Genomic DNA, 14,293 nt, shown 5'->3' with positions numbered 1-14,293 from the left:
ATAACTTTTCTTAAAGGACAACTGAAGGGAATAGCTTACATATTCATAGAGCCTTACTATCTTCACCTTCAGCACCATGGTTATAAATCTAACAAAGCTGTAACAGGGAGCTGCAGTTTGATGGGAAGACAAAGTCAGTTCAGGACAGGGTGAAACATGGCTGTAGCACGCTTTATTGGGTCTATACCAGAAGGGAGATCTACTGAAATTAAACCTCAGATCTGTTTTGCCTTTTTTTGGCAAAGAATAGCTGTAATCCAGAACTGATGTTCTTTTTAGTGTGTTCACTTGGTTGGTCTCCTGTGTTAGCTGTTCTCCCCCAAGTCCCTGTAACTGCTGCGAGAAGAGCAACGAATTTGCCTTCTTTCAATTTGTGGGCCATTTTTTCCTATAGAATCATTGGGATGGACTGTGGTCACGATGTGATAAGCATTGTGCTCTGCCTAGAAAAGTCCACTGGAAGAGCAGAAGAGGAAGGAGTAATGAGGGAGATAGAGGAAAAAAAAAAAAACAACCCAAAAAACAGAAAAGATGATAGATTAATTTTGCGTGGGTGGAAAGGAAGATCCAATGATGCTGCTGCTCCCTGTGTTAGCACTGTTCTGTCACATGACAGAGATCCAACACTCGCTGTGCTTCTCCAGACAGACTGGGAATGGCCTCTACGGTGCATACTTGGGCAACTTGCTTTTGTTGTATGCAGAAATTCACTCTTCTTGCACGATCCGCATAGCTGGCCTTTTACAACTGAAGCCCTCCTAACAACTGAGCCGCTGAACCAGAAATCCCCAGCAGCTACGAATAAACACCACAGCCAGAGCTGTGCTGCTCCGACAGTCCCACTGGGGGGCAGTAGTATGTGCCTGTTAATCAGCACCCTATTGCAGCATTCTTGCGTGAAGCTGTTAAATTCTCACCTAATTTGAAATTCTTTACTAAGTGCTGTCTAATTCAGAGCTGGCTAGCTGCCATATTCAAGCAAAGAGTGGTTGGGCTAAGGTGTTGGTTTTCTTGTTTGTTTGTTTCTCAGCGTTGTTAAATCCCATATTAACAGGTGTCTTTTTGAGATTCATCTTGTGTTCCTAAAACCTTTTTACATTAGGAAAGTTTTTTGATTTTTTTTTTTTTTTTAATCTATATTATTCTGCTCTTTCATTTGGCACGCCCTATTCAAACATTTCCCTCCAGGTGCTCAGAAAACATGCTCACTTTCCCATCTGTGTCTGCCTCCAGGGCTGGCCGCTTGGGATAACCCCTGGCAGGGCTGTTTGTCCTGCTGCCATGGGGAGTCCCACTAGTTGTCATTAAAAAGCAGGACTCGGGGCCTGCTATGTGACCTGTACCTTGAGGGAAGCCTGTGTCCTGCTGTGATCTCAGTTCCTTCTGAGCAGAGAGAGCAATACCAGCACCCAAATGAAGAGAGAAGTCGCTGCAACAAGTCAAGTTTAATTCAGTCAAGTGATCGTTGTGAGAGGTAATAAAGGTAAAAGTTCCAAATGGCCACACTTGGCTAAATTGCATTTCTAGACTAATTCTTTGCTGTGAATCCAAGGTAAGTCAGCTCACAGAAAGAGCAGGGAGGCAGCCAGCAAGCGACCTAAGTGTGCCTTCAGGGCAGTAGCATAAAGGAACTGGAGAGAGAGAGAGCTGTTCACCTGGGGATTAATGAGCAGGAAGAAGGTTCTGCTATTACACCTACTAGCTGGGCAGTGAGGCAGTAGATTCTTTTTCTGAAAGAGGTGAGTACATTCCTGATGTTGAAGTGTGTTTAAATTTATACCACACCAAATACTGCAGAATAACTTGATGTTTACTAGGCTATGTATTCAGTGGCTCCTAGCCTTCCAATAGAGAACACTCCTTTCCATAGGGAATCAAGCTGTGAATATTTTAATAGGTCATCATCATGATCACTGGGTACAGCAGGAAAATCTTGGCAGCAGAAAGAAACGGGTTTAATTGGAGAGGATTAAAGGTGTGTCAGTGTTGGTTTTATCTGACGCTCTTTCAAATCAAAGTATGTCTATTTGTAAGCAGTTTATTTCTTGTATAGTTTCTTTAGTTTATTGGTGATTTAGAAATACATGAGTCTTGTGTAATATCAAGAGGGGCTTTAACCTGTACATTGTAAAGACTTGTGTTAACAAGGTTCCAAGCAGAGAAAATCAGATTACTTATCTGTGTCACTGCTTTGCCACTGACCCTGACAGTTTAGTGGTGATTTATTGTTTCTGGCATGCCTTCTAGACCTGTTAGCAGAACGCTCCAAGCAGAATTGCCCTGAAGTTTTTAGGAGTCCCTAGAGAACTGCACTAAAAGCCATTTCCTCCATCCATATCATGTATCAGCCACAGCATGGAGAAACACTTTTAGAGCAGCGCTATCTAACTTGCTCCTTTCTTTTACTGCAATTATTTCTTCAGCACGGCATTCAAGTCTATGCTTTGCCTTTTGCTGTGACACGTGGGCCAACCTCACATATGTCCTGCAGCGTTCTGGGCTTGACTTGGCAGGTTTCTGCTGAGCATGCTCGTTCAGCGTTTTGCTTCATAATCAAACGTGTTCTTTTCAGAAGAGCTATGCGTGTGCTTAAAGTAAGTATGTGTTAAAGTGCCTTGGGGCTTACAGCCAAGATGACAAACACAGAATTCAATTCTAAACAAGCTGTTCTTAAAGATTTCTTCATTACATCCCATCAAGGCATTTGGCATGTTGCTGGGACGTTGTGCTTAAAAAAATCCTGGAGAAAAGAGAAATACCCAATGTTAGTACTGCTGATGATTTGAGTCGCTTGAGGTCACAGATTTGCCTGTCATGGTGATAAAAGGATTAATCTCTTTGGCTTTTACTTCCTCAAGAGATCCTTCATCCTGTAGTTGGTATGCTGGAGAGGAACTAGTTCTCGCTCTTACTGTACATCTGCTTGGAGGAGAGGCAGATACTTTGTCATAGTTCTCATATTGGACATCTTGCTAAGACTGTATGTAGGACCAAAGCAATGAGCTTAGAGTCTGTCATTGTCTATCTATCCCAGAAATGCTTCTGTGCATTTGTTATCTGAGGTGCAAATAAGGTTCTTTAATTGCAGATGAGCTTTTTGGAAGTAGTAGAAGCTTTGCGTGAGAGTAGGATGTTTGGTGGTTTAGACTGAAGGTGTGAAGCACATGCATAAACTAAAAGTTTATTACACCTGTCATTAAATTTCTTCTTTTTTTTCTTTTTTTTCAGAAGGATGACAACCTTGCTTTGTTATATAACAGACTTTAATTACAAATGGAGCATTGGTCCTGTAATCTGTATGTGTGTGAACTGTCAGTTAGTAACCTTAACTTTCCTAAGTGCTACTGTGTAGACAGGCTCTTGGAACAAGTGCTATTTGCAATGAAGTGAAACTTGGTGCAGCTGATACTAGTGACGTATAAGCCTGGACTAAAATGGAAAGCATTGTGAGTTCACCTGTGCCTTGCAGGCAGGATCATATGCTTTTCAACTGGCCTAGCCAAAAATCTGTTTGTACGTAGATATCATTCCTTCCCCGTGGTAGTCACTGAACAGATACTGTTCTACATGCCAGAGGTTTATAAGAGAGCTGGTGTCCCTGTATCCAACACACTTCATCTCTGAAGCCTGGGCTGTTCTTTTGACTTGGAATAAGGACACATTCATTCCAAAGTCTGTGATCCCCACTGCCATAAATATCTTTCTTCTATGTTTTTTTTTTTTTTGTGTGTGTGTGTTTTGTTTTTGTTTTTTGTTTTGTTTTGGTGTTTTGCTTAATCTTAATGAAAGGATCACTGATTATGTTGTCTATTTTAATTCAAGTGACTTTCCATACCCTATGGGGTTAATTATTTCTCGTTAAAAAAAAAAAAAATGATGACCAAAAATTGCATACAGTGTTCTAGACTGCATTTCATTCAGACAGGTGAGTGTCTTGGTATTGCTACTGACTGCTGACAAAAAGGTAACCTTAGGTGTGTTTGGGGGCCTATATGTTAAACCTAAAATGTGAGATTCAAAAAGCAGACTTCTTATATGAGTTTGTGTATAGTTTGAAGACTCCTAATTTTAATATTCAGAGAGAAATATATACCACATACATGCTTTATATCTAACTGAAAAATCTGAAAGCACTTCAGTTAATTAAATTTCTTCCACATCCCTGTGGGCAAGGTAAAATACATAATATCCAAGGTTTACATCACTTCCCAAAAAAATGTAGTTGCCTAAGGTATTTAAGAGTCGGATTTATTTATTAGATCAGTACCCAGATCCATTTGTGTTACATTTGAAGAACTCGTACCACTGAAATGCCAGGAATGGCAGTGGGAATGGTGGTGAATGAAGGAATTAAAAGGTAAGGGTGATTATTCCCGAAGTTAAATTTCACAATTTAATGGAGCAGGAATTTATGGACTGTATGTCTGCCAGTGAGGCCTTGTAACATCTGGGGAACTTGAGGCTCCCTGTTCTTCTGGAATATTAGCTGTCAAGTAGTCACAGCTCTGCTTCACCTTGCCCTCAGTTCACCTTAGCAGCATGTGTCTCTAAGGATTCAGTTTCACCACACAGGGTGAGCAGAAATAGCAGCTTACTGTCACTGAAAAGAGAAAATACGTGTCCCTCATCTCAGCCCTCCCTTTCTGTCTCTATGGTTTTGCTTCTTACCATCTACTGCTGTTAACAGTTGTTGGATTCCTCTGCAAGCCAATGTAGCTCACAAAAGCAACAGGAAAAAAAGAGTAGCTCTTTTACTTTTGACTACATTAGTAGCTGGTTGTAAGTAACATGATGCAATAGGAGCAAAGCCATGTATTTGATGCCAGGTACTGGATACCCACTCTGTATGCATCAGGGTGTTTCTGACTCTGTGTAGTCCTATCCTGTAGACCGAATGCCCTTTCGTTGGACATTCGGGTTGGAGTGTATTAGATAAGCTTCTGGAACATCTTTCAGCTGAGTTTTATGTAGACCAAGTGTGGTAAGTGGGGACAGTTATGCAATTAATTCCCAAAGCATACCCCCGTCCTGGGCTGAAACAGAGATGTGGCCTTAGTGAATTGAATCAGCTCTGCAGGGGAATGGTGCAGATGGAAAGCTAAGAGAGGGGGGGATGACCGGCTGTCCTGGATGACAGCTCAGATACTGTCCAAATCTGAGTTCCTAGTGCCTACCTTCTGAACTACTTGATACCAGCTCTAGTTCACTTAAAAAAGCTGACAGGCTTACAGCTGAGAACTGCATGCCATGCAAAGTGGGAAGACTTTAATTAAAAGTTCAAGTTGTCCTGCCAGCTGAAAGTGTCCATTCAAGAAGATGGTGCAGATGAGCAAGGATTCCTGAACTGTAAACAAGTGATAACATTCATAGACTGGGGCGAGCTTTGGGCACGCATGTTGTCAGCTGTGCTTGATCTACACATAAAAATCAGTCCTGAAAGAATATTTGCTGCACTGTGCTTTTTGAAAACTGCAGCGTGTGACTCTCAAATAAAGTGATAGTGGTGTAGGATAAGCTCCCAAATGGAAATCCATGGCCAAAAGTTTAAACAAATAGTACTGTAAGCACCAGAGCTGATGGAGCACACCACGTTTTATTTTCTATCTTGTAGTTGATAGCTACATCATTGTAGTGGGTGACTGAAGCCTTTCAGAAAGATGGATAATAGTTTTCCTGTATGCAGGTTCTCTCATTTATAGAAATTCACAGCTATTCTGAGTAAAGATAAAACAGTCTTCCTTCCCTCTTCTGCCAGTTTTCTTTAAATGTATAGAACATAAACATTTTTGAGGGGACCTGCTCCTCTGTCCTGTGTGGTTTGAATGGGCCAACGCTCTCTCTACACAAGGTGTGATTACATTAGCCTTGTTTCCATAGGGAGCCACCAAAACTGAGGAGGTGAACCAGATGCAAGGAAAAAGACATAGTAAATCTTTGCAGCACCCACCTTTCTCCTACCTGCCTCATCAGTGAGGTCCCAAGCCTTTTCACAGACTCCATTTGTAGTTGGTGAGAAGAGATGAGCATTGCAGAACTGGACTGGAATTCTGAACAGCCGATGGAAGGTTGTGGCCTGAGAGGCACTTTGGGAGCATAGGACTCAGATTTTCCAGATCACAGTTGTGTGCTTTGCTACCTAAACTCTTTCATGTATCAGGTTCTAAATTAATAGGCAAGTTTTTATTTTAGACTCCTATCTAAGAAATCTGGAAATTTAACTGGGACATGGGAAAACAACTTGGTTTGGGAGAAAATGTTTTCTAGTTAGGATTTGCAGTAGCCAATTTTCCCTCTGAATTTAGTTTGCAATGCTGGATGTCTCATGTCTTTAGTCTTCTTGCAGGCATGGTCCTGTAACTGCATTTTGGAGCTCAAATATTTTTGCTTTTCTTGTTAATAGCTTAAAGATGGATTCTTCCAAAGAACCTGAGCCTACAGGAGAATTCAAGTGTCAGCTGTGTGGCTTAACAGCTCCATACACGTACTATGGGCAGAAGCCACCAAACACACACTCTATTGTGTAAGTATAGTCTTTCATGTTTTACAGACTTCATTTATGCTCAAGGCATTGGAAACCTTGTACTGCAGAACAGTGTGTGCTGATTTAACCCAGTAATATGCTATATTGACTCTGAACCTAAGATTTGGTACTTAGTGACTTTCTTTTTCCATAGGAAAGCAATTTTTTTAAGTGTCAGTCTTGATAGCGAAAACAAAAATCGTTCCAATCCTGCTTCAGTACTGTGGACAGACTTGTATTTTGCATATTTCTTAACTTAGTGGCCACCCTATAATTTACCTATACCATAATTTTCTTACTAGAATACTGTTGACTGTCAGCACAGCCTTTCTGGGAATAGCCTGTACCTCACAGCTGTGTCAGCTGGGCAACATGTAAACACAGCATGAATTTCATATCTATGGTAAATACACTTTTTAAGAGCTGTTTGACATGTGGAGTTTTGAACAGCGGTGCTTTTTTGTACTAGACAATTCTTGGGCATTAAAGTGTGTGGCAATTTAGTACGTATTTACTTTTTAGAAGACTTAAGCCTTTTCTATCTCTGCCAAGCAGGGATAGTTTGACCAGAAACAATGCAGTTAGTGCTTTGTTTGCAGACATCATATTCACCACAAAACAAAGCACTTAGCTTTAAATGTGTGAGCAGTTCTTTTGAGGCCATCCTAGTCAACGAATCCATCAGGCAAAGATATTCAGGAACAAACTGGAAATCAGGTATATACTCGGTGTCTCACCCTTCTAAGGCTGCTCGGTTTCTTATAAAGTGGAAGCAGCCGTTGATCACCACTGACTTCAGCTGAGATTAGATTTGTTATCCTTAGACAGCTGTATTTTTATCATTCCAAATCCCACAGTGCTACTAATTTTCTCTTTGTCAGCTCGGAAGAGGAATGGACTCCCTTTGATCAGGTACTTTTGTAAAGAGTCTGGATTAAAGCTGAATGTGAATCTTAACTCTAGGTTATCCAAGCTTGGATTTAACATCTAGACTTTAACTGAATTGTTGAGATTCAAACAGCAAAAGAATAATGATGTAGCGTAACACTTCTGTATGTGCATAAAAGAAATAGCTTTACATACTGTCTTTCTTGATTTATTTTCCTACCTACTCACTAGTCCTAAGTGCAGTGCTACAGGAACCATATGCCAAACATGAAGGCTGGTACAATGGCCTGGACTCTATGCTGATGATGACTACATCAAGCCTGAAAATCTTGCAAAGGAAGCTTTGCAAAGATAATCCAGTGTTTATATGCTAGAAGACTTGTTAAGGAGTTGATCTGCCATGTAAAGATGCCAGCTTCTTGCTAACAATGAAAGGGTGAAAGGCCCCTTTTTCTATGAGTGGAGGGAGAAAAGAATGCACCTACAGGTGCTCATGTACATGCGTGTGTTTATATGCAGGCAATTAAAGATGCTAGTATGAGTTAACAGTATCTTTTAAATACGTATTATACTCCATATTACTACAGAATTCAAGATTGATTTATATGCAGAAATAAGCCAGCCTTGCAGGGTGCGGACAGACACCAAACTGACTTCTGCTATGTTTTGCCTAGAGCTCCCAGGAAGAACAAGGCTTTATCTTTCCCAAGCAGGTTGCCAATTTATTAATAAATGCAAATTATTAATAAATGTTACCCTGAAGCAAACAGTACAGTCTCTGACACAAAGGAAGAATATATTGGATCATTGTAATGCTTTGTGCTAGCAGCTCCTGCTTTGTGCTAGCTGCTCCTAAGAACCATAGCTTTACAGCACAGACATAACTAAGAGCAGTAAAGGCTCTTTTTATTTTATACTCAGTGTATGCAGCTTTGGAAGAGAAATCCTACTTAAAGTTGTGCAATTGAGGTAATAACTTGAGAAAGTACTAAAACTGGCTGTGTGAAGGAGTGCCTGTCATGAAAACAGACCATAAGAAGTACTTGAAAGCAAAGCATTAAAAAAATACCCAATAGGACAATGTTGAGATTATCACCAATTGCCCTAATCTTGAAAGCTAGATAGTGAAGCATTATAGACAGAAAGCAGTCACAATGCTGGTTTTGAAGAAGAAGGGAGCTGCATAGCTGCTACATTGCCTCATGCAACACCAGGAGGGAAGGCTGCCACCCTTTCAGCCTCCCCGATTTCCCTGTTTGAGCTCTTCCCATATGGTGAGGCTTACCTTTAAAAGTGTGAAATTATTCTCTTATAGGATTTTGGAAGACAGTTATGTCATGAAGGACCCTTTCACCCCTGACAAGGAAAAATTCCTCATCCTTGGGTCTCTGTGCAGTTTGTGTAGAAGAACAGTGTGTGTTGGTGCAGTAAGTAACAAACAGAACAAACTTCTTCAATCATTTCTTTTTGTCCCAGTCCTGCTGACGTATTAGAGAAGGACCACGCATCAAAAACCCAAACATGTTATTTTTGAGGCTGGCTAATTGTATGTTCTTGTTGATTTCCCCGTGATAAAGCTAATAAATGGAAACAATCAGCAACTTTAAGTGTGCTATTTACTGAGGAGCACACTCCAGCCTCACAAACACAGTGCAGACTCTTCTAATTTCTCAGCACATGCAAATGCAGGGGACTTCACATACTACTTCAAGACCATAAGGTTACTCCTTATAGTATATTGTATTATAACAATGGTAGAATTTTTCCATAAAGAGGACACGAACATCCATGGATTATTAGGTTTGCATATGCAATGCAGGCTCACCATTGTATGTGCAAGAGCTCATGTAGAAATTAAACAGAGAGGAGAGTTGTGCAATGCTGTGATAGCTCTCTAAAGAAGAATGAATTTGAATAGCAGCCAGCACCAACTTGAAGCTATGAAATCTGAGTGCAGTCCAGAAAGGTGGTATAAAATTACAGTTGTCTTAATAACTTCTCCTCAGTGCTGGGCTGGTCCCTTTGTTTGCTGTGAGTTCAAAGCAAAAATGAAGACAAGTTGTTACACAGTTATCACTGTCTGGAGGCTGTACTACGCTTCTTTAAGGCAGTACAATGAATGAGAAAATTCAGGCTCTACTCCTTTCCCTCAGCACGCTAGTTTTGTGGCTGAAAGAGACTTGGAACTCATGCAGTGGTCAGGATGCATGGATGAGTCAACCCAGGAGGAAATGTCACCTGATCATTTAAATGGACTACAGCATGTATTTGTTCAACCAGATGCCACTGCCCTAAGAGCAGCCAAATCCTGGCCTTTCTTCCAAGGTGGTCATTCCTTATCTCGGAGCAATGTGCTTAAATCTGGAGTGCAGCTAATAGCATGTATCTGAGCACCTTAATCTTAAGTGTCAGCTTCAGCAGTTTTCAAATTCAACCTTTTCAGCCCTTTCTTTGTTTGCTTTTTCAAGGGGCTAGCTTCAGTGACACGATTCTTGCCAAAAGTAGCTAGTAATGTGAGTTTAAAAACAAAAAGCCAGCCAAACGAAGAGAAAAAAATAAAAGACATGCACTTTGTAAAGGTGTGGAATTTTTTTTCTCATGTTGTTTGGTGGCCAGATATATTTCTGGTAGGACAAAGCAACGCTGGTGGCATCCTCAGAGCAGGAAGTGAGATAATGTGGGCAGCTGAGGCAGTTCATATGCCAATGCCAGACTATTTCTGTGTTGGAACTGAGGAAATTCTCCTAAGTTAAAAATAAAGGTCAAATTATGCTCACAAAATTTAGAGGGTTGGAGAAACACAGTTGAAAGAAAATTGAGACTCTTGGACAAGTTTAAGTGTTATTCTGATTTGCAGGGAATTATTACTGAGCATGAATTTATTACACTGCTATAGGAGGAGTGCGAAATTAGCACTTTTCTCCTGATTATGTTTGTTTACCATTTTTGAAGTCTGTTCTGTCATGTCAATGAAAGAAAATCAAAAAAAAGATTAGTGTTTGCAACTGAGATTTGTTTTTCTTTCTGGAACTATCTGAGGATTCCTGTGGGAATCAGATGAAGCCCAAGTGCTGGACTCGAGTTTGTAGAGCCAAGTAGCTTAAGGCAGTTGTGTAGTTGTGTGCATGTACACAGTGTGAAGGTAAAGCTGACATGTGAGCAAGGTCCTCCTTGTGACAGTGAACATCCCTGTCTGGGCTGGTGGTTGCCTCACTCACACACAAACAGCCAAATTAATAGTGAGCATATAGGCAAGTGCAGATCACATAGTTAGGGGTAACGAGCTTGATTCTTGCCCTAGCAAGTCAGGTTTACCCCTCCTATGTAGAGGCACAGGATTAGTAACTCAGGCACACTTTGGGCAAACTGGAGCTCTTTTTGCTATTTGCATTCACAATTTAAGTATGTTGAATTTATGAAGAATTCAACAGATATTTTCAAGGCTGGCAATTAAACCTATCAGAAATATTGAGGTTCAGCCTCTCAGTGTCCTTCCATATAGTCTTCCTCTTCTGAATGCAGGCGTGTTTTTTTATTTTGAAAGATTTAGTAACAGTTTCAGTTAATCTAGAGCATGGCAGTATAGAAGACATTAGCTGTGAACTAGTAAAAGCTTCTTTTAAAGCTTTTTGCATTCCTGCCTATTTTAGCTGTTGTGTAAATACGTCAGGCATTTACTTTTTGTTATCTGAGTCTTCAGGTTTCCCCTAATGGTATCACTCAAAGGAAAACCTTAATCATAAATTATTGAAAATAAATTCCTTACCAAACTGGCCAGGCCAGATAGTGAATCATGCATACAACTGTGGTTTCCAAATCTATTTAGCAATGCTGCTTAGGTAACATTGAAAGAGATCTGCAGAAATGATAATTAATGCTTTAAACACCCACACCAAAGTAGGTAAATACATACTATTCCTCTTTCATGTAGGGAAGATTAGAGTGTAGGGAGTTAAAAACTTATCCAAGGCAATAGAGAGAGCCAAAGTTATGATAATATCTCTGTGGGTTGTTTCTGATTCCTGCTATTGCTTGACCCAAGTACATCAGCTGAGCCTTGTGCTGTTTCCATGATGTTATAACGTGGGAATCGAAAGTAAGAAAATCATATTTTCTTGATCATCATTTGCAAAGAGGTTGGAGCAATATGACGGAAAGCTTTCAGTGACAGGTTGCTAACATTTCTCTACTAACTCAAAATATAGTACCAGACTAACGTGTAGTAAAAATAAGACTTTTCTGACCCTAGGTTTGGCAAAGGGATTGGATTTAATTTGCTAGCTTTTGTATCTAAGAATCAGATTTTAGGCTTTTCTTGAGACACTCCATGCTAGCTGAAGGGTCTTTACAGCTGCTGTGCCAAGGAAAGTCATGATTTATGTTCTATATGATGTTCATAAGCTCACGTCTTCAGATAGTCTCTGAAGTCTCGCTATGTTAATTTTACAGTCAATTTGCATTGTACTCACCCTAATGAACCAGTCTTTAGCACGTTATTGATAAGTACACTTGGTACAACTGGAAGTAATTCTAATGATTGTCTTAAAATGTGCCAAAAAAAAAAAATAAAAAAAAAACAAAACCCCCAAACCACTGTAAAAAGTAGGATAATAAAAATATTTTTAAAAGTCTTTAGAAGGACTGAGTGCCTTTTTCCTGTTTCTCTTTCATTAAAGGGGAGAGGAAATGATGTAATGTGACCATGTTAGTCATTTAAAGCAGGTATTTCCTTTTATTGCAACACTTACTAAAAATAGGTTTGAAACACTTAAAAGAAGTGACTTTCAAAGAAAAAAATGAAGAAAGGGGGCAATTTGCATCTGTTATTGCTCAGAATTGCAGCAGAATCTGAGTAAACAGTGACCTTGGATGTGATTGTAGGTATTAAGTGATAAATGTAACACTACAACTGCTTTCCACTCAACTTTCAGTCATGCAAGGTCAGTCCTGAAGAAGGTTAGGCAGAACCTTTCCTTTACATAGGGTTTCCTTTATAAGCACGCTAAAAATAATGCTGCTGTCCATATTACTTTTTAACACGATCTACATGAGAAGAGAAATAAACTCTGTCAGTCAGCTTTGACAGCTCAGTTTTGCCTGAACCGAATGAAAATGCCCCCTCCTGACTTGTTTGTGGATGTCATAAAACATACTAAAGAGTTAAAGAATTGTCCACTTAAGGATGGAGCCTTGTCAGGACAGTGATCAAAGGACTTGGATATACGTAATAGATGTAATTCGTAGCAGGTAGGCTACATTATCTCATGACTGAGAGAGGAGTGTGAGGACTATAGGTGTGTGTACCTGGAATCCGGATGTGCGTGGGTCATAGGCATGATTTTGCATAAGCCCCATAGGTGGAAATCAGCAGAAGCTGGCAACTCATCTCAGCTAATAGAATGCAAGTTGAGCACCTGTATGTCTGTAAGGAGCTTGGTCTTAATGTCTGAGGTTCCCATCTGCAGAGTGGGGCAAAAGCCTCTTCTGCCTTTGCTACTGCTAAGCAGAATCTTTGGGTGCAGTGGCCATCCCTATGGAGCCATGAAGTTAACCTGAGGGCCTGGGGAGCTGTGTGCCATATTGTAATACAGGCAACAATAGCAGGGCCAACTTAAAGCCTAATCTTCCCTTTGTAACTGGCAGCTTAATGTATTAAGGATATTAAAGGACAAAAAACAATAGGCTGTGGAGACCATGCAGGGGCCTTTTCAGAGGGCAGGGCCTCACATGGCTTTGAATGTGCAAAAGCCTGACAACTGGTGCAAAAAAGGACAATAGATGAAGAGAATTTGTCACACAGAGGCAAGGTGACTGTGATTTTGATATAATCATGTGGTACCTACTGTTGAAGTGCAGACAGTGAGTGACAAGGGAAACAAAAGTGAGAACAGAAATGCAGAAGTATCCAAACCAAGTTCTTAGAGAAAGGCCAGCCGCAAACCATCGTGGCAAGAAGAAAACTTTGCTATTTAGGTAAAACCCTTGAAATCTACTGCACCCAGAAAGATGTCCTGATCCATCTGAATTGATGTCTTTATTCATGCTTAAATCCCCAAGAATAATCCATCAGTAACACTGCTCTAGCTTACTTATTAAATCCTGTTTGGAATTTAGTGATCTGCACGGCGGGAGAACCATGAACTTCAGTCTCACTGCAGGGCTAAAGAGTAACACTTCAATAAGCTTCTCCTCCAGTTGTCTGAACTCTGCACTGCAAATAGATTAAAATATCCCAGCAATTTTGCTTCTTCCCATTCAATAATTCTATTCATTCAGTGATTCTATTCTATATTCAATAATCCCATTCAATAATTCTAGCATCTGGTTAGAGCTAACTGTGTGGAAAATAAATACAGGGTCTGTAACACTCTTAACTAAATCAGATGTTAACTATGTCAGATCACAAAGCCATTCCATTTCAAGGGCAGGGAAAACATCTTTGCGCACAACAGATTTTAATACTTTGCCTTCAATAATTTGGCAAGGGATGTCCACTCAACCTTTAGTACGATGCATGTTTTTAGTTTTTAATCAGAGAGTACCGGAGGTTAATGGGTGAAATCTCAGTTAAAGGATGAAATCTCTGTTGAATTGTCTCAGCTGAATTAAATTCAGTTTTCTTTTCTGATTACTGGACATCTTTATGATATTCATGTAATATACTTTAAGTATTCTCCCGGGGCTACGCAAACATGCAAATTACAAAGACAATTAAGTTTTCTGGTAGTTGTAGAAAAGTATGCAACTAAAGTCTCAGAGCTTACTGTTCCTGGCCTATGTTCTTTGTGCTTGTGTTTGCCCTTTCACTGTTTCATGGAAATTGGCGAGAAGAGCTTTCTGAGACTTCACATCTCAAATGCCAGTTCAGTAAGCTGAAAGATCCTC

At 40.1% G+C, this 14,293-nt stretch overlaps 1 protein-coding gene across 3 annotated transcripts in view; it reads left to right on the top strand.

Moving 5' to 3' along the window:
- CDPF1 (cysteine rich DPF motif domain containing 1) overlaps positions 1–14,293 on the top strand; it is a 50,016-nt gene that overhangs the window by 33,578 nt on the left and 2,145 nt on the right. The window contains exons 2-4 of one of the 3 annotated variants that reach the window (XM_040697680.1): positions 6,401–6,520; positions 7,402–7,432; positions 8,724–8,835. In XM_040697680.1, the coding sequence (XP_040553614.1) occupies positions 6,487–6,520; positions 7,402–7,432; positions 8,724–8,835 (177 nt within the window). In that variant the 5' untranslated portion in view covers positions 6,401–6,486. Of the gene's footprint in view, positions 1–6,400; positions 6,521–7,401; positions 7,433–8,723; positions 8,836–9,561; positions 12,040–14,293 lie in introns of those variants that run through there. The other 2 variants (XM_040697683.2, NM_001030772.3) reach the window with 2 other exon arrangements.

The sequence above is a fragment of the Gallus gallus genome, chromosome 1 (assembly GCF_016699485.2).
Source record: "Gallus gallus isolate bGalGal1 chromosome 1, bGalGal1.mat.broiler.GRCg7b, whole genome shotgun sequence".
Taxonomy (NCBI): Eukaryota; Metazoa; Chordata; class Aves; order Galliformes; family Phasianidae; genus Gallus; species Gallus gallus.
The sequence above is the reverse complement of the archived record's forward strand: the minus strand, read 5'-3'. Positions and strand labels throughout refer to the sequence as shown.